This window comes from Stylophora pistillata, chromosome 11 (genome assembly GCF_964205215.1).
Source record: "Stylophora pistillata chromosome 11, jaStyPist1.2, whole genome shotgun sequence".
Taxonomy (NCBI): domain Eukaryota; kingdom Metazoa; phylum Cnidaria; class Anthozoa; order Scleractinia; family Pocilloporidae; genus Stylophora; species Stylophora pistillata.
This window is the reverse complement of record NC_142529.1, coordinates 18,437,038-18,456,937: the sequence shown is the minus strand read 5'-3', so window position 1 is coordinate 18,456,937 and position 19,900 is coordinate 18,437,038. Positions and strand designations below refer to the sequence as shown.

At 38.1% G+C, this 19,900-nt stretch overlaps 1 protein-coding gene across 1 annotated transcript; it reads right to left on the bottom strand.

Annotated features, from left to right (window-relative positions):
* Window positions 1-4,595: 4,595 nt before the first annotated feature.
* On the bottom strand, window positions 4,596-19,198 carry LOC111340440 (angiopoietin-related protein 7). The gene is made up of 4 exons (XM_022947290.2): window positions 19,017-19,198; window positions 7,436-7,612; window positions 6,965-7,345; window positions 4,596-6,020 (listed from the first exon to the last, which is right to left on the bottom strand). Exons 1-4 carry the CDS (start codon window positions 19,039-19,041, stop codon window positions 5,746-5,748), a joined length of 858 nt encoding a protein of 285 aa, XP_022803025.1. The 5' UTR covers window positions 19,042-19,198; the 3' UTR covers window positions 4,596-5,745.
* Window positions 19,199-19,900: the final 702 nt, after the last annotated feature.

The following is a 19,900-nucleotide window of genomic DNA, read 5'->3' as shown; positions in this document are numbered from 1 at the left end:
TCGAGACAATATCACGCTGGTTTTTTTTATTTTCTGATCGACAAGACCGGCGATCACGGAGCGATCGCCATGTTTACCTCAAAAACGGACCTCTGACCAGCCGCTAAGTGAAAACAGTACGGCTCAGTGGCTAGGGATAGGGTGTTGGGTGGGTGCAGGCAGATTATCAGATTTTTGGGAACATTCGAATATATTCATTTAAGTATCATAATATGCATTACGATTCTCAATCTTTGTGCAAAAGCATGCTTTGTGTTGCAGATCTAAACAACTTTTGTTTTGCTTGGTATTCTTTTTTTCTTTCAAGTACATTTAGTTCCAAATAGGATCGGCACCAGTTCATAGCTTTATAAACCAATCTTTACCATGTAAATAAATGTGTTCATATAATCGAGGTAACCATTGGACCTCTTGTATCGCATCAGTAGTAAAGTTTCTTGTCTTTGCTCAACTCCGAGAGCGTGGAGTCAAGCTTCTCGCGGCTTCATCATTCTCACAGGATACGAGTAACCTCACTACATTTAAGATAAATAAGAAACTGCTTGCAGTCTGTATTCCGTTTAAACATTTCATAGCAGTGACGCGAGTATCTTCAATTGAGTGAAAAAGTCACAAACCTATTCTTTACCTCACGAGCGTAACCACAAACCACTCATGCATTGCTCCCTTGGCGCGGAAATTGAAATCGTATCGAGTATACAAAGTTAAAGTGGGTTCCTTTAGATCTCCCGAGCTCGTATCGCGTTGGAAACAATTACAAGTACAGGAAGAAGTCTTAAAATCTGCTCGATAAATTTTTGTCATGCTTTCTGAGAAGTTAAAGAATTTCGGGAGATTTCCTACAAAGAAATAAAAATGGTAGTTTTTCAGATAATTTACAGTAACTGAAAATCTGAGTGTCTGTTTGACGACCTTACGTCTTGCCATGGTAGCCGATATGACATCACAAGTACCCTTAAAGTAATATAGTTGCAAAGATGTTTATAGTTTGCCCACACTATTAAAGCTCTTTTTTTGTAACCTTTCATTGTTTCACAAACACTACGGCAACGGAAAACCTTTCCGAGTCTCCTTAAACATCGTTGTTGTTCAACCACACCTGAATTGTTTTTTAACAAAGAACGCTTGCGTCCCATGCATTTGCCAACTGCTTGTTTTGATGACATTCAAGCCACTCCTCATAAACTTCATGACCGTCGAGGACCCCAGGTCAGTGGTCAGCGGAGATGGTTTGCTTCGAATCTCAGCACGAAAATTTCAAACTGTCCAACGAAACAATGGAGAAAATATCCCAAGGAAAATTCCAGCCACTGAAGGTCCCGTTAACGAAACGGTGGGAAGTTGCAACGCCTAATGCGAAAGAAAACTGTCTCAAAACAGCCGAGATTTGTCCGTTGGCATGCAGTGTAATCCCTTTAAATGATCCGGACAAGCTCTACGAGGCCCTGGTAACTGCAACAGAGCAACGGAGTTCACACGACATACTTACATTAACAACTGCATACAAAGAATGTACCGACAAAGAATCTAAAAATTCAAATTCTTAGCCTGTATGTTCTGAGCCTGAAGAGCTAAGGAAACTTTAGGAGCCTTTCGAGAAGCTAAGGGATCGGCGAATAAAGAGAGCTATTTTACTGTTTCCATGCTTAAGGAGATCTGTAATTTCTACAAGTTACCATTTAACTCTAAAGATTCCAAAGCTGTTCTTATGTCAAAAATCAAGGAAATGACCCATGAATGCCAGTGCTCAGTGGAAGGATAGTTACACCATGAAGCAGTGATGTAATGGACCTTGTTGCTGTGTATAATAGCTACCATTTTGCTAAAACAAAGTATATGTATATATTTAGCGTGGTACACACACACACAAAAAAAGCAGTTTACTTGTAAAAAACCTTTTTTTTTGTATCCTTACATACTTATAAAGAATTGTAGAGGGTAACTGAAATGAGAAAGAAAAGGTGTCCTGCATAGCAGTCTTTCAAGTTTCTTTTGAGGCAACAGGGAGTCGCGTAAAGGCATGGGGCGAAAGTAACCAAAGAATTAGGAGCCGGGGAAGGAGCTTATGTAGCCGGCCTTTTAATGCCTGTGTATTTACAAGCGTGATACACCAAAAAATTGGTTTACTTATAAAACTCTTCGACTGTCTTTGACGTTATCGTATGAAAAAAAAATAAAATGTACAGTAAAATTGAAAATGGAAAGAAGAGGGTTTAGTGATAAAAGGTCAGATCGAATAAAGGTAAGAGCTGGAACTAACATAGTTCACTTGACAATTTCATGTCGAGCTTATAAGTGGAAAACAATAAAGATTGTACAGTGCTAGTATTATTAACACCATACGTAAATGACATTGGTTACTGTTACGGAAAATCATATTTTACAGTCAGCTTTGTATAAAGCAATGATTTTGCATACATTCTTGGGAACAGCAAAAATTACTTAGAACAAACATTCTAAGTACAGTGTTCATTCCGTGCAAAGGGGCATAAATACACCTTACTTATACCACAGAAGACAAGCAAAAAGTAACATGTGTACCCCGGTTAAAAATACATCGATAACTGTATTAATTACTACCAGTTCTAATTTAAAGGAAAAAGTTATGACAATAAAATAAAAGAAGTCTGTACCACGAAGCATGCCTTCACTGTTTAGACTGAGAGTCCTAAAGTTTTTTGAGCATGTATTCGAATAACACATGACGGTAAGCCCCCACCCACCCCACCCCGCGCCGTTCTGGTTTCACTTAGAGGCTGGTCAGCGGTCCGTATATAAGGTAAACATGGCGATCGCTCCCTGAACACCGTTCTTGTCGATCAGAAAATCAAAATACCAGCAAGGTATTGTTTCGAAGATGAAGCAGTTGTGTTATTTGATTCGTACTTCACATTCGAGTCGAAGCTTGGGTGGCACAGGTTATTTCTTAAGGTGGACTGACGAGAGGAATTTGAACACTAGTTGTAGTGTTTGATTTGTTGGAAGAAATGGTTGCATGGGGATGTAGGAATGGTAGGTTTAACGAATAATTTCAAATTTTACTGCTTGAATTAAAAGAAAAGTTCATTTTAATTGCTTCCGTATGTAGTTTTGACGGTTTTAGATCTACCTGCTCGATTTATATCTGCAACGCTTCGTGTTGATAAGTCCCTTAAAATGGCGGCCAAAGTTGGATACTGCCGAAAATCAGGTAAGTTCGTGGATTTATAAAGTTTTCGCAAGGGTCGGACCGCAAAGTTTTTTTCTGTAGTGACCTTTTCTATGGCATCTACTTCCTGGCTATGTTAGCTGGATCAGTTAAGAACGCCTCACGTTTTCAAAAATTTACCTTGAATTTGATCGGTTTTCGCGTGTGTGACTTAAGCGAACCAATAAAGTGTCATTAAAGTCTTCCTGTTCCTTAGTTGAAGTGTGATGTTCACGAAGGTCACCTCAACGGATAAGATAGAGTTAATATACATGGCTGTGGTATTTTTTTCTTTTTTTTTTTTTTTGCTGAGTTCCGTATTTTTTCTTTTTTTTTTAATTGTCCTCCAAAGTTGTCTCAAATGAAGTCTTGAAAAGTGTCACGACAGGCCATCGCTCGAGTGAAATTTAATTTCCGTAAAATTCTGAAAAATAAAGAGATCCGATCAAACGGATTGTGGTTTTAGTATAGGCACATGAATGTCTTACAACACACAAGAAATGAGGGAAATCTGTGTCTCCAGCAAAATCGGCCGGACCGCTTTTACAGAGACACTCTCTTAAAGCAGAAAATGGAGCTACGTTATTGGTGGGAGCATGGCAACGAGAAAAACAAGAATAAATTAGTGGAATGAAAAGCGTTCGTTGATCCCTGTGGGATTTAGACTGCTGGTTTGAAAGATGAGCTTTTGTTCAAGATTTTTACGGCTTTCCGTGCCACTTAAGTGTAAGGAACGACCGCAGATTGCCATATGTTGCTTAGAATAATTGCGTAAATTAAAATGCCTAGCGACTGGTTTCGATGTGTCCTTGTCATTCTTTCCACGTCTCGAAGGTGTTCTCGGAGTCGGTCACCTAGTCTTCTGCCTGTTTCGCCGATGTATATCTTTTTGCAATAAGTGCAAGTTATGCAATAGATTACATTGGCGGAGGTGCACGTGAAGTGATCAGTGATCTTAATGGATCGTTTAGGTCCCGATATTTTCTCAGTGTTGTGAATGAAAGGACACATTTTGCATCGTGCACGAGCGCATTTAAAAGTGCCTGGTTGGTCATTAGTCTGAAAAGAACTTCTGACCAAACAATTGCCTATGTTTTTGTCGCGTTTGAATGAAATGAGCGGAGGCTGCGCAAAGATAGTGCTTGTCTCTGGATCGTTTTGAAGTAATTTAAAGTTTTTAAGAATGATGGATTTAACTGAGTGGTTGTGAGGGTGAAACGTGAGAGAATGGAATGCGGTCGGAATCTTCCTTATGCGACGTTTGTAGTGCTGAATGTCGATCAATAAGTTGAGCGCGGTGGTAACCCGCTTGAACGACAGAAACAGGGTACCCACGATTATCGAAAAACTGGCACATTGACTGTGATTTGTGGTGGAAATCAGAGTCATCACTACATAAACGGCGGAGTCTTAGAAACTGAGAAAAAGGAATGGAATTCTTAACGTGGCAATTCTTTACTGGCAAATATTGAATAGAAAGACCAGTGAAGGCGTGGAAATACTTAAGTGAAGGAGGTTTGCAATCTAGTGGGTTGCCGTGGTAACAGTATCGCAGGCTATTGACGTGGCTACAAATATATTAAATAACAGTCTGAAAAACTCATACTTACTTTACATTCTTTGATAAAATCGTAAATCGCTTGATTGATCTTGATAGCTTTGAGGCGGTATAATTTTAAATATCATAAGAAAAGGTGACAAATGTACAAATAATAAAAAGAAACATGTATAACATCCAGCTAGTAGCTTATAACTTTCATTTGTAAGAAAGAATCCCTCTAAATTAACTTTGATGTAATGATTCTCTAAAATCACATTTGATGACTAAGATTATTCATTATTTTTACTTATCAGCAAATTGTAAAAATCTTTACCTCTGGAATTTAAAGAAGTTGAAAAAAGGTAAACGTTTTTTTCCTCGTCGTGCAAGCTACTTCTTAATGTTTCAAAATAGCATCGACTGGGCATATGTAGATTTTAGCCATGTAGACTTTAGCAAGCGCAAAAAGACTATGTTTAAGTCTAGATGTCGTCATTTTTCTTATCAGCATATTGCAAAATGTTTTCCGTAGAAAGTGCTCCTCTGTGTTTTGAAACAGCATCAATTGGGCAGATGTAAATTTTATCATTGTAGATTTTAAACACACGCATAAATCACTAAGATATAATAAAACTGAAATAAAGGATATTTTGGTTTAATTTCAACGGCTAGCGAACTAATTTTTGAATTGTAGCAGTTTTAAACCATGGTTCATAAAGTATTATACACCAAAACAATGGATAGGACGTCAAATAGGATCAACGTCACAATATATATATGCAAATTATTGCTCTTGATGTCAGGATGCGAGCGAAGCACTTAACGATGGTGTTTCCCCGGCGGAATTCATTCAAATTCGATCAAATGAAGGCCACGTTATCTAATCAGCTAATCACAATCATTGCAAAAGCATTGTAGAGGCGAATCTTACATAACTGATCATCTCCGGAGGCGTCCAATTAGAACACACGAGAATCATTATTCGTTTATGGGGCGTTCACTTATTCCTCGGAAAGTTTTAGAAAAAGTCCACTGGTCTAATTTTCATTTGAGTTGATGTGGGAGCGCTATCCTTGGCGCTGTTTCCAACTAGATATCCCCAGTGGATCTTTGGCCCGATCTCATTTCCACAACGCAGATAAATAGCGTTGAGATTTGACAACAAAGTACAAGTACTGTTACCATACCACCAGCCTCCGCTTCTTTTTTGATCGCAATCTGCAGGATTTCTATCCAAGGTACCAAAAACGAAATCTCTGTGATAACCGAGGGGATCAGAAGAATTAGTCGCATCTGTTCCAAAAAAAGAAAAAGAAAAGTAAGGAAGTAGCATGATTCCAAGATCGAGATAGTGCCTTGGAACCTAAAGATTAATTTCTGACGTAAAACAAACAAGCAAACAAACAGAAACAGCAGAACTGTAATAATAAAATAAAAAAAGCAAAAAAAGGGCTTTGATGTTTAGATGTTTATTCGTAAATAATGAAAAAAGACTGCAAAACGGACTTATTGTCCCTGGAACATTCCTTGCTAGAAAGATTAGCCAAGCAACGATCGCAAAAATTTTAAGACGGAATCCTTCGATTGAAGGAACAGTGCACCTTCGGCGACATAACAGTTGAGAGACTGAGAGGAAGAACACTTTTTGTCGTAAGGCTTTGAATGATTAATTAGTGGAAGATGGATCAAGGCTGATCTCGATGTACTTGTACTCTAACAGTACCAGTGCTATTATTGAAACAGAAGAGGGGCTATTCTTGGAATAGGGCACTTTCTGCAATGAAGGTGCCTATACAGTAGGAGTGCTTATTATAATAAGGATGCTTATTAACAAAAACAAGTTCGAAGGCCTTATGGGCAATGCTTACAATTGATTAAGTTTTATTTCACGAGGTAGGAAAAAAAATCGACATTTTGATAAAAGCTCGCAAGTAGGGTAACTAGTCAAATTATGGTATTTTGCAGGAGCCGAGTTCAACAACTGTTTAGTCGCCTACAGCCTCGGATGGAAGCCGTCCGCTGAGGAGCGTGGGCTCAACTGTGGATGGGCAGAATTGACAGCAAAACATAGTTAAACAGTGACACGTAAGGAAAAAAAACATTGTTTGCTGGTTAGGTGGGGGTAAGGGTGGCTAGGGTTGGAGGGGGAGGGGCTCCTAGACGGTATAAGGGAAGTAATACATGATATGTAAATCGCACGATCGATGGTAAAAAAAAAAAAAAAACGGTTTAATTACCTGTAATATTGCTAATGTACAGCCGGTACTCTGCCATCTCGGTCCCAATCCCGAACCAGTCATACTCAGCGTGAACAGTTTTACCAGTAACTACTCCCAGATCTACTCGAAGCTTGTTATATGTCTTGTTTCGCGTCAGGCGGTTTATCTTGTCCAGGCCAAGCCAAAATTCACCGACCAAGTTACCAAAGCCATGTTTGTAGTCATTCCAAGTGCGGTTAAAATCAACGGAGCCATCTAATCTCTTCTGAAACACTGCCCACCCCCCACCGGCTGTTGTTTGGTCACAATATACATTAAAGGCACCTGAACCATCTGGATCGATTGTGTAAACGCCGCTGACTCTTCGGCCGGATTTGTACAGCTCAGCACAGTTCTTAGCTAAACAAAAAAAAAAAAAATAATAACAATTTAAATGAATAAACGGTAATAAAAGTATAAACCCACATGACCTTAAAGAATCTTACTTACAACTCGCCAATTTTTTGTTCCCCATGAGAATGTTAACCTCATATCGAACTTGAGTGATTTTCTTGATTATTTCTTCCAAGCAGACTGCAGTGTTCTTTGTGCAATCTATTGGGGCTGCACGCGTTGATGGTTTTATTTGAAAAGTCACATGAAGTGCAAGAAATAGCATAACAGAACCTAAAGGAAAAGAAATCTGATTAGACGGTGAAAGTTACTCCCTGGAGTTGATCTAGGAGTAGTAATGATGGCAGATGAAGGTGGATGTAGCTAGGTAGAGGATAGCAGATGAATGAAGATGAAAATGGAGATAACTGAAAGAGGATAAAGGACAATGAACGTAGATAAGGGTGGATGAAGATAGAAGAGGGTAAATGACGGTCTTTGAAGGTAGGGGATGGGAAATGAATTTCAGAAAAATGGCGAATCAAGGTAGATGGCGAAAATTAAGGTAGACGAGGGTAGATTAAGGTAGAAGGGAAGATGACTGTAGACAAAGGTAAATGTATTTCATTAACGGTATCTGAAGGGTAAATCAAGGTAAGTAAATAGAGGATATTACATTGCCGCGCGGGATAAGAAATTTAATAGTCGAGTGCTGAAAGTATCTCTCACGAGTGAGCAGCCATGTAATGTTCTGTTTATTGTATAGATACTGATGAAATATCCACACAAAACACAGCTTTTTTTTCATTTTCGAAACAGCAACTGGGTAATTATGTTGGTAACCATGGCCACACCAATATCCTCACACGTGAAAGATAAAAATAATATCTTCACTCCGCGCGGTGAAGATATGATTTTTTAGTAAAAGGATAAATCCTGGTATTTCATCAGTATCCATATAATAAAGTAGATAAAAGTAGCTGAAGACATATGAGGGAAGATGAGGATGACTGAAGGTTAATGAAGGCAAATTAATTAACGTAAATGAACTTCAAGGTAGATGAATGTAGATGAAGGTAAATGAAGGTAAACGGACGCGAATGAATGTAGATGAAAGTAAATTTATTTAATATAAATGAAGGTGGATGTGAGTAGAAGTATAGGATGGTAGAAGGAAGTATGTGAACATAAATAAGCGTAAATGAACATAGATAAATAAATATGAGGGTAAATGAATGGAGATGTGGGTATATGAATATATGGGTATAGGAAAATGAATATGTACTTAATATAAATATATAAATTATAGACCAGGACTCCTTCTGGGTATATGCGAGAGATGTTTCTCGCTCCGCCTATATGTTTCTGAAACACAGGCTTTTGAGCACTTTGCATGGTTCTAGCATCTGAAATCTTTATAAATGCCTATCGCTCGAATCAAGGTCATATACTCATTTCGCTCGACCGAGAAGGTCACTCCGATTGTTTATTTCTTGGAAACGTAGACGCTTTCTTAGAACTATATAATGATGCGCCTGAGAAGAGAGAGGGAAGAAGAATGAAGGATGGTAGATTATCAAGCCCAGTGGCAAAGAGGGAACTAATCTTTAGTGCGGATTTTACCGTCCCCTGTACTGCATAGTACTTTGAGCCACATCAGATAGTGAAACAGAATGAGTGTAGTTCTCCGTTGGAGAGATGAAAAGGGGAGCAGAAAGCGCAATTGAGAGGAAAAAAAGGAAGGAGTTCGAAGCCCGTTTCTTTAGCAAAAATGCAGAAGTAATTCCTTAAATCCAACTGCACCAAAACCCTCCAGGTTACAAAACGAGGATTTCAGGGCCATAGCCATCATCTATTTTGTAGCAACATTCATAAATGCAAGTATATCCTTCAAAATGAAAGAGGACTGGAAAGGGCTAAAACATGGCATTTAATTTGTTTTAACACATTAAGAAATTCGGCAAAAAGGACGATAGAACAGCACTATACTCCCATGATACTTGTTAGTGGAGCCATTTTAAAAAAGCTGACTATATAAGTTAATTTAGCTTGCCACTGACCCGACATTGACTTGCCACTCCCAATGCAAAAGCGAACTACAAATAAAACTGACATAGGCTCACTTCTGGCGTGCACTGCAGGCGCCTTATTCGAGCGAGTTAATTAATGTTACGTTATTCAACCGGCCATGTTTGAATTACGCCACCGTGCGATGGTAGAAGCAAAAAGAAACTGCTGAACGCTGAACGGCAAAAATTGTGCCTACAAAGCAGGCTAGCTCACTTGAATCAAACGATTAAAAAAGCCGATTTTGGGACTCGGAAGTCGAATTGTACAGAACACAGTAGAAAACGAGGTTATAGGAAATCACTTGCGTTAAGGTTCGACTTTCCTAGATAAGCAGAATGTGCTTTATCCAAACCAGCATCGAAAACCATTACGAAATGTCAAGAGTTCAACCTCGGTCGATTGCCAATTGATGATACAGAAAACGCTTTTCAAGAGGTCTTGAATTATGAAAAATTAAGTCTTGCTTGTAGATCCTCATGGTATAACACATTTCTTACATCTGTTTGCCTCTTAATGTTGAAAAGCTCTCGCATTAAATGACATTATGTTCCGTAAAAAGCCCTATAATTAAAAATCAAGAATTTGGTGAAGCGCAGTGCTTACGGAAGTTCATAGACACAGCAAATTGTACAGCAAAAAGCCTTATGTCACATACCTTTTCCTTATCGATTAAAACTCACTGTTATCTTATTTAGGTATAATTCGTTGAATGTATGCAGCCATACACAACCGAAAAGAAAATGACAAACTCTGCAGAAATTGAGATGGCAAGCTTTTTATAGACTAACAGGACGCCATCTATCTGACAATGAGGATGCGTGCTCGTATGTTTTCTGCGAATACTCTCTTGTCTCTGGCTAGTGACCCTAAACTCCTGCATCATCGGAGACCCCAGTAATGGTATAAATATTACCGAGAATGACAATGCCGATATCCTCTTGAAATGCTATTGTAAAATATCTAAGAGATTACATAAATGTTAAGACCGTTTTGATGTCATGTCAGATCTTTCGCAACACTCGCAAAAAGATTTCACATACAAATGCGAAAGCAAAAGAGAATTTTGTGCAAATTTTGATTTTGAGTTTGGCTATCTCAACCCATCTGAGCCCGAGGGAACAATAGCAAAAGAAAAAAAAGAACTTCAGCACTTTGCTTGGCTCGATGATCGTCAGCTGGAAGACCTAGTCGAGGGAATTCAAGGGAACTGCGTCTCGGGTTCGCATAACCTTATCAAAGTCTTCCAACCCTTCTAGTCTTAAGGTACGTGAGGCTATATAAACACAGAATGAGTCCTCTATTGATAACATTATTGGTAATTAACTCCTTCTCAGAAAGGCCATATGTGTTTTGCGTTCTCAGAAGCTTTTTAAAATTATAGCAAGCCATTCGAGGAAAAAATCTCTGCTTCATACCATAACTAAAAATTGATGAATTGACTTACTTGCGCGCGTGCTCCTCTCCGATCGCTATAACGAACTATCAGTTTTTTATCCGGCGACGTGAAAGCACGGCCGCCGCGGGTGATTATCTAACCCGATTCAATTAGCTTGCACAATTATGAAAAAAGAGCGAATGTTTTCCAACTTGATTACTTGTCTTGACCTTTGCGCCTTTAAACGGACAAGGTACCCAAGTTTGATTCTAGAGAGGTGCCTTTAACGGATGAGGCACTCACGTTTTATTCCAGAGGGATGTCCGTGGAATAGTTTTTCTAAAGAAACGTCACTCCTAACCATTTGATTTTTATATTTGATGTACGTCATACCAGAATCGTATCACGGCGCAGCAGTGTATAAAATCAAATGGACTGCAGTGGCAGTTAGAAGACAGTGACATCATCAGTCAATTAATGAATCAATCCGATCGATTTATCGATATATCCATCACTACTTAAATTTCCGACATAAAGATATAACGAGTACTCATGACAGAGCTAGTAAGTCGCATGATTAAATTTGATTGCGCGAGCATGCGTCATAATCCTAACTTGCACGCTTACAGCGTCAGCCAGCAAGGGGTTCGAGACTGACACTTTCCTACGCGATTTATTGCAAAGTCTCTGTCCAGCTTGGCTACGAATTTTGCGAGGAAAAAAAACATATCTTTAACTTAGGGGCTCTAAATGAAAAACAAAGTTATGGAAATATATTCGATTTAGAAAGTAATGAAAAACGACGAAAAGAGCTCTTGATTTATCAATACTAAAATTTCCAAACGCAATACCAATGGTTTAAAGTGAGACATGAAGCGGTTCGCTGACTTGAGTGGGGCTTGACGATTGGAGACCATTCTTTGGCCCGGTAAATATAATTTTTAAACGTTGATTTGTCTTTTAGGTATTGTGCAACAAAATACTTTGACGTATATAAGAACGATCCTTCGCAGTAATTAAAAGCACTATTTGAGCAATAGTGGAAATCAGACCTGAAAAAAATTTCAGGCCTGTACGGGATTCGAACCACTGACCTCTGCGATACTAGTGCAGCGCTCTACCAATTGAGCTAACAAGCCAACTGGGAGCAGGCCATCAAATTAATTCGATATAAACCCGTAGATGATAAATCGAACAACAACAAACATATGAAACATATGAGTGAACTGCGGTTATGAGACGTATATAAGAACGATCCTTCGCAGTAAAGCACTAGTGCTTTATATATAGACGTATATAAGAACGATCCTTCGCAGTAAAGCACTAGTGCTTTACTGCGAAGGATCGTTCTTATATACGTCTCATAACCGCAGTTCACTCATATGTTTCATATGTTTGTTGTTGTTCGATTTATCATCTACGGGTTTATATCGAATTAATTTGAATAGTGCTTTACTGCGAAGGATCGTTCTTATATACGTCTCATAACCGCAGTTCACTCATATGTTTCATATGTTTGTTGTTGTTCGATTTATCATCTACGGGTTTATATCGAATTAATTTGAATAGTGCTTTACTGCGAAGGATCGTTCTTATATACGTCTCATAACCGCAGTTCACTCATATGTTTCATATGTTTGTTGTTGTTCGATTTATCATCTACGGGTTTATATCGAATTAATTTGAATAGTGCTTTACTGCGAAGGATCGTTCTTATATACGTCTCATAACCGCAGTTCACTCATATGTTTCATATGTTTGTTGTTGTTCGATTTATCATCTACGGGTTTATATCGAATTAATTTGATGGACTGCTCCCAGTTGGCTTGTTAGCTCAATTGGTAGAGCGCTGCACTAGTATCGCAGAGGTCAGTGGTTCGAATCCCGTACAGGCCTGAAATTTTTTTCAGGTCTGATTTCCACTATTGCTCAAATAGTGCTTTACTGCGAAGGATCGTTCTTATATACGTCTCATAACCGCAGTTCACTCATATGTTTCATATGTTTGTTGTTGTTCAAAATACTTTGATTTAAACTTACAACTTTCCCAATTTTCAAGAGAACACAAAGCAATCTAGTAGACATCGATCAAGCACGGTGAATCGACTTTTTGGCTTGTAAATAACATATTTGGTATTTTTTTGAATGTAGCATATTGTGTTGACATATTTCTTCACCATTTATACCTTGCTTTTTGTTGTGATTTTTTTTTTATTACCACGCAACACCTTTAAAATATTCCACAGTCAACGATTTTGAAATCTAACGGCTCATTATTTCGAAACCAAAAGACGTTAAATGCTGTAAGGAAAATACTTCCGAAAGAAACGGTAAACCGTTCGAGTTCCAGCTCACCGACAAACGAAAACATTGTATATTTTGCCAAACCGTGCGAAGAAAGTGATTTAAATGTTTCAAATCATTGGGAGGCGTTCAACTCCTTACCAATAGTTTTGCTGCGTGGTAGCGAGAGATGGAAAAAAATGTTATGGCTGCTAGAACGGATTTCATAAATGGAGGGTAACTGGCCTTTTTTTTTCTGTTGTGGCTATACGTTTTCGAGGACACAAACCCTTAGGTAGGTGAAATGTCTTTCAATATCACTTATCTGTATGATGCTACTAGATATGAGAGCTGTAGCCCTTAGGTCGTCATATCTTCTTTCAAAACCGATTCAACTTTCATGGGATGCGAGAGAGAAAAGTTGTCTTTGCTTAACATTTCTTTAGGGTGACTTCTGAATCAAACTGCCAACTGATTGCAACTACAACGATTTTAATTCAGCGTAATTTCTTCGCCGTTCACGCTACGAAATACCGATACTGATAAAGTCAAAACGAGCTTGTAAAATTGACGATCTTTTAAGTCAGGACCCGGTGAAGACAAATGTCGCCTCTTACATTAGTTTGGCAATAAGTTATCGGTCGGGAAAGTGACTCTTTACTCCGTCGGGCGATTAATTGCAAACTACTTGACTGATGAGCCAACGATGTGGGGAAGCTTCAATCATTCGAACCACTTGTTTGGCCCTAATAGAAAGGCAGAAATCTGTCACCCATTTCTTTATACTGCCGATCTGCGGCAACTGAACTTTGGTTAAACCAAGAGAAATTTCGCAGAACTTGCTGTCACTCGTCTTTAATGCTCCACAATATAATCACGAATGTAAGTCAATGTTGTTACTCAATGACCAAAGTGGACTTTTACTGTGTAAATCGAAATTGCACCCCGGTTATACGAACACTGCCTCTAATTGAGAAGACAATGATCTTTATACCCGAGGGAAATTGAGTTTACGCTATTATATAGATTTTGATGATATATCAGAATTTCTCCGTACCGAAATCATGATTTCTCCATCGCGTGCAGTAAACGTACTATTTATACAATTCGCGTACAAAAAAGGCGGCAGTTGTACCTTTCGTTAAACATTCAAGTGGACAAAGAGCAATAGTGAGAAGAAGAAGAAGAAGGAGAAGAAAAAGAAGAAGAAGAAGAAGAAGAAGAAGAAGAAGAAGAAGAAGAAGAAGAAGAAAAAGAAGAAGAAGAAGAAGAAAAAGGAGAAAACATCTGAAGCTGGTTTATTTTGCAAAATTACGAAAGAGAGTCCTCAAATCAACTGCATCACACAAACATCATGCTTCACCGTTCCTGTTGCAAAGCAGACCATTGATTTCAAGACCCTAGCCATCAACTTGTATTTAGAAGCAATATGAATGCAAGTAACCTTTGATCTAAAAAAAAAAAAAAACAGGAAAAAGGAAAAATAAAAAAAAAGACTGGATAGCACTTAAAACTTACACCAGAGGAAAGTCGGCCGAAGGACGTCGAATTAGCCAAATGTTCAATACTTGTCAGGGAAGCGAATTTAAAACTGAAATTTTCTCACTCTTAGTCAATCTTTCCAATCAAATGATTGAACGATCGAGTCGAAAAATCGATTTGTGCCGAAATCGGAAGGAAAGGAAGTTATAGGGCATTACAGGCCCATAGGAGCGTAAAAATTCCACTGCGTCAAACAACTGACCGTTCTATATTGAAAGCCAACATAGAAAGATATTTTAGAACTTCTGGAGATCGACTTCTCTTCTTTACGACTGATAATACAGAGTGGGTTTTTGGAAAGTTCCTGCTGTTCGCAAGATTAAGAGTCGCATACAAAATTCATGGGTTGGTACAAACCTAAGCATCTTGAAATTCGTGTGCATTAATGAGCTTTAAATGACATGAACGAGAAGTCTTATATTTGAAAAAGGGAATATCAGATCTGAGCACCGAAAGTCTCCTTAAGATACAAATTATATAGCCAGCAGCCAGATTTTACCTACCTATTCCTCGTCAAATGCCTCTCATTGTAATTTCTATGTTGTTTTTCGGGGTTTAATTTCCATTCCGGCTTAAACGTGTGCGAAGGAAAATAATGTTTTTTTAGGAGCAGACATTTCACTTCCGCAGTAACGAAAGACGAGATAAGAAATACTTTTTTAGGGAAAACCTTCGTTCGAGAAGGTTCATGTTCGTGAGAAGTGCGTATAGTCTTGAGGCTGATTTTGTAATAGACCTTGACTTCAAATATGGGATTTGTGATTTAATGGTAAAAATGTCGTTAATCTTTTATTAACCGGAATCTGAGACGGTAAATAATTAGATTTCGTTTCATGTAGTCTGCCTTAAATCCTATTTATAGGTATTTTAGGGTAGTCATCCGTATCACATCTGGGGTGAATAAATTATTGATTTCCTTTCGTTCCATGAATAACTAGGAATAATGCGAATATGTCTCTTTTGTCTCAGTAAGTAATTCCAAGGAGTAGGAGCGATATAACAGTCTTGTCAGTCTAAGATGAAGATGGTTTTGTTCTTCGTATGTACTTTGTATGTATGCAGCCATACGCAGCCGAAGAAAAAAAAAAAAAAAAAAACTTTGCAGAAATTGTGGTGGCAAGCTTTTATAGACTAACAGGACTCTATCTACTTGAGAGGAGTGCGTGCTCGTATGTTTTCTCCGAATATCCTCTTGTCTCTGTCTGGTACTTCCTGCGCGCATCGTAGGAGACATCAGTAATGGTATCAATATCATCAAAAATGTCGCATCATGACGATATCCCCATAAAATGCTTATTGTGAAATATTTAAGAGAGTAAGCGAATGTAAAGACGGTTTCGACGTCATTTCAGATATTTTGCAACACTCTCAAAAAAACTCAAGTATAAAAGCAAAAGATCATTTTTGCAAAATTTGTATTTTTAATCTGATTGATTGATCGACATATCGATCTCCACTTCAATTTCCGAAATAAAGATAACAAGTACTCATGACAACAAACATTACTACAGAGCTAGTAATTCGAATAATTAAATTCGATCGCGCAAACAGGAATTATAATGATCCTTAGCTTACTTGTACGCTTACGGCGTCAGCGAACAAAGGGTTCAAGACTGACACTTTCCTCCGCGATTAATTGCAAATTTCCTGTCCAACGAAGTCACGAATTTTGCGAGAAAAGAAAGATCTTTAACTCAGGAGCTCTAAATGAAAAACAAAGTTATTGAAAGACATTCGATTTAGAAAGCAATGAAAAATGACGAAAAGAGCTCTCGATCGATCAATACAAAAATTTCCAAACGCGATACCAATGGCTTAAAATTGAAAGATGAATCAGTTTGCTGACTTGAGTGGGGCATAGCGATTGCAGACCATTCTTTGGCTTGGAAAATAAAAGTTTTAAGCGTTGATTTGTCTTTTAGGTATTGCGCAACAGAATACTTTGATTTAAACTTACAATTTTCCCAATTTTCAAGACAACGCAAAGCAATCTAGTAGACGTCGATGAAGAACGGTGAATCGAATTTTTTGCTTCCAAAAAGCATACTTAGTACTTTTTTAATGTAGCATTTTGTCTTGAAATATCTCTTCGTCATTTGTACCTTGCTTTTTGGTTGTTTTTTTTTGTTTTTTTTTTTTCAGTTAACACGCAACGCCTTTGAAAGATTTCAAAGTCAACGACTTTGAAATTTGCAGGCAAATTATGCTCTGGAATCTTCGTCTAAATTTTATTTCTGATTACATTTTGACTAAATTGGTTTCGAAACCAAAGTACGTTAAATGCTGTAAGAAAAATACTTCCGAAAGAAACGGTAAACTGCGTTCGAGTTTCAGGTCATCGAGAAATGAAAACGTTGTATATTTTGTGAAACTGAGCGAAGGAAGTGACTTAAGACAACCCCCGTTTAAAAAGTCCTGAACTTAAGTTCATGCCTCAAGTGTGCGAATTACGAGTAACAAACTTAATGAAAAAAAATGTTTTCTTCGACGTTTTAAACGTTTAAAATAATTGAGAGGCGTTCAGCTCATTACCAATAGTTTTGCTGCATGGTAGCGAGAGAAAGAAACCAATCTTATGGTTGCTAGAACGGATTTCATAAATGAGCTTTGGTAACTAAAATCCAGGGAGAGCGAATAAAATTTTCATCCCAAAATGTTGAGGGTAAGTGGCAATTCTTTTTTCTGTTAAGGCCATTCTTTTTGGAGGAAATAAAACCTTAAGGTAGGTGACATGCCTTTCACTTACCTGTATGATGCTACTAAACATGAGAGCTGTGGCACTCAGGTCATCACATCTTTCTTCAAAACCGTAACAACTTTCATGGGATGTGAAAGAGATCAGTGGTCTTTGCATAACGTTTCTTTAGGATAACTTCTGAATGAAACTGCCAACTGATTGCAATTAGAACGATTTTAATTCAGCGTCACTTTTCCACCGTGCATGCTACGAAGTACCGCTACTAATAAAGTTAAAACGAGCTTGTAAAACTGACAATCTTCTAAGTAAGGACCCGATGACGATAAATTTCTCCTCTTACATTAGTTTGGCGATAAGTTGTCGGTCGGGAAAGTGACTCTTTACTCCGTTGGGTGATTAATTGGAATCTACTTTACTGAGCCAACAATGTGGGGAAACTTTGATTATTCAGACCACTTGTTTGGCCTAAAAGACAGGCAGAAATCTGTCACCCATTTCCTTATACTGGCGATCTGCAGCAACTGAACTTTGGTCGAAGCAAAAGAAAGGTGACAGGACTCACTTTCACTTGCCTATAATGCTCCACAATATAATCAGGAAAGTTGTTACTCAATGTCCAAAGTAGACTTTTACTTTAAATCGAAATTGCACCTCGGTTATACGAACACTGCATCACATTCGAAGACTGATCTTTACACACGCAGGATATTGAAATTACGCTATTATATAGATTTTGATGATATATCGGAATTTCTCCTGTATGGAAATCATGATTTCTCCACCGCGCGCAGTAAACTTATTTTTTATACAATTCACATACAAAAAACGGGGCAGTTTTACCTTTCGCTAAACATTCAAGTTTGTCGAGAAAAAACTTGGAGCCAAATTAGCTTGAGAAACATGATATGTAAAATACTCCTTTTGGAGAGATGAGAGAAGAAACCATAGAGGAATTGAGAAGAAGAAGAAGAAGAAGAAGAAGAAGAAGAAGAAGAAGAAGAAGAAGAAGAAGAAGAAGAAGAAGAAGAACGAAGAAGAAGAACGAAGAAGAAGAAGAAAGAAGAGAATCCTCAAATCAACTACATCAAACAAACATCACGGTCCGTCGTTTCTGTTACAAAAAAAAAGTAGCGATTTCAAGGCTGAAGCCATCAACTCGTACTTAGAAGCAACATGGACGCAAGTAACCTTAGATCAGCCGAAATTCGGCCAAAAGGACGTTGAATCATGCAAATGTTGTATACTTGTTAGGGAAGCGAATTTAAAACCGCAAATTTGCTGACTCTAAGACGATCATAGAAAAATCGATTAGTGCCGAGCTCGAAAAAAAGAAAAGAAAAAACAGTTATAGGGCATCACAGGCCCCTAAGAGCATAAAAAATTCGACTGCGTCAGACAACCTGACTGCTATGTTGAAAGCCGTCATCGAGAGATATTCCAAAACTTCTAGAATTCGACCTCTGTTCCTTGCGATTCATAATGCAGAGTGGGCCTTTGGAAAGTTCTTGCTGTTTTCAAGATTAAGAGTCGCATACAAAATTCATGGATTAGGAGTTGGAACAACTCTCAGCATCTTCAAATTCATGCGCTTTAGTGAGCTTTAAATGACGCGAATGAGCAGTAAGTCTTATATTTGAATAAGAAAATGTCAAATGTAAGCATTGCGTCAGTTTTTGAAGAGAGTTTCTTTAAGATGCGAACTATAAACCAAACAGCCAGATTCCACATACCTATTTCTTGTCGAATGCCTCTCATTGTAATTCGTTTGGTGTTGTATGCAGTGTTACTGAGAGACACTGCCAAAAAATAAAATTTTTGATCACGACTGAAACGAAAATTGAGCAACTCTACAAAAAATGTGTGGTTGCAAGGTTTTGTCTAAACTGATTGAACTTAACCCTACCCAGAGCTTTCTATACCCGACAGAGCTGCGAAGACATATGTTCTGTGCTATGTTCAGAGTCAAGTACTTCCGTTCTTGCCAGAGACAATATAATACTAATCGTATTAATTTTATCGTGACGAGCCACCGACTATATTGGTTACTGTTTTAGCTATCCTTTGGTAACTTACATTCAGGAATGCTCTAAACGCGGTTAAAGTTGCACGAGATACATTTGAGGGTTTACTCTCCATTCTTAAACGTTGGAAAGGGAAACTAATGTTTTGTTGGAGCAGACATTTCACTTCCGCAGCAATGAAAGACGATATACTTAACTGGATAACAACAAATTTTAGGGTCAGGCAACCTTCGTTCGAGAACGTTCAAGTTCGTGAGAACTGCGTAGATATAGCCTCGAGGCTGAATTTGTTATTGGCTGCGACCTCAAACATGGGATTTGTGATTTATGGTGAAAAATTTTTTAATCTTCCATTCACCGGAATCTGAATAATTAGTGAATAATTAGACTTGATTCCATGTAGTCGGGCTTAATTCCTATTTATAGGTATTTTAGGGCAGTCATTGCGTATCGCATCTACGGTGTACAGATTATTGAATTCCTTTCGTCTGTTGCATAAATATCTAGGGATATTGTCGTCGAAATATATCCCTTCTGTTTCAGTAAGTTATTACAATCGGCAGGAGTGATATAACAGTCTTGTCAGTTTAAGA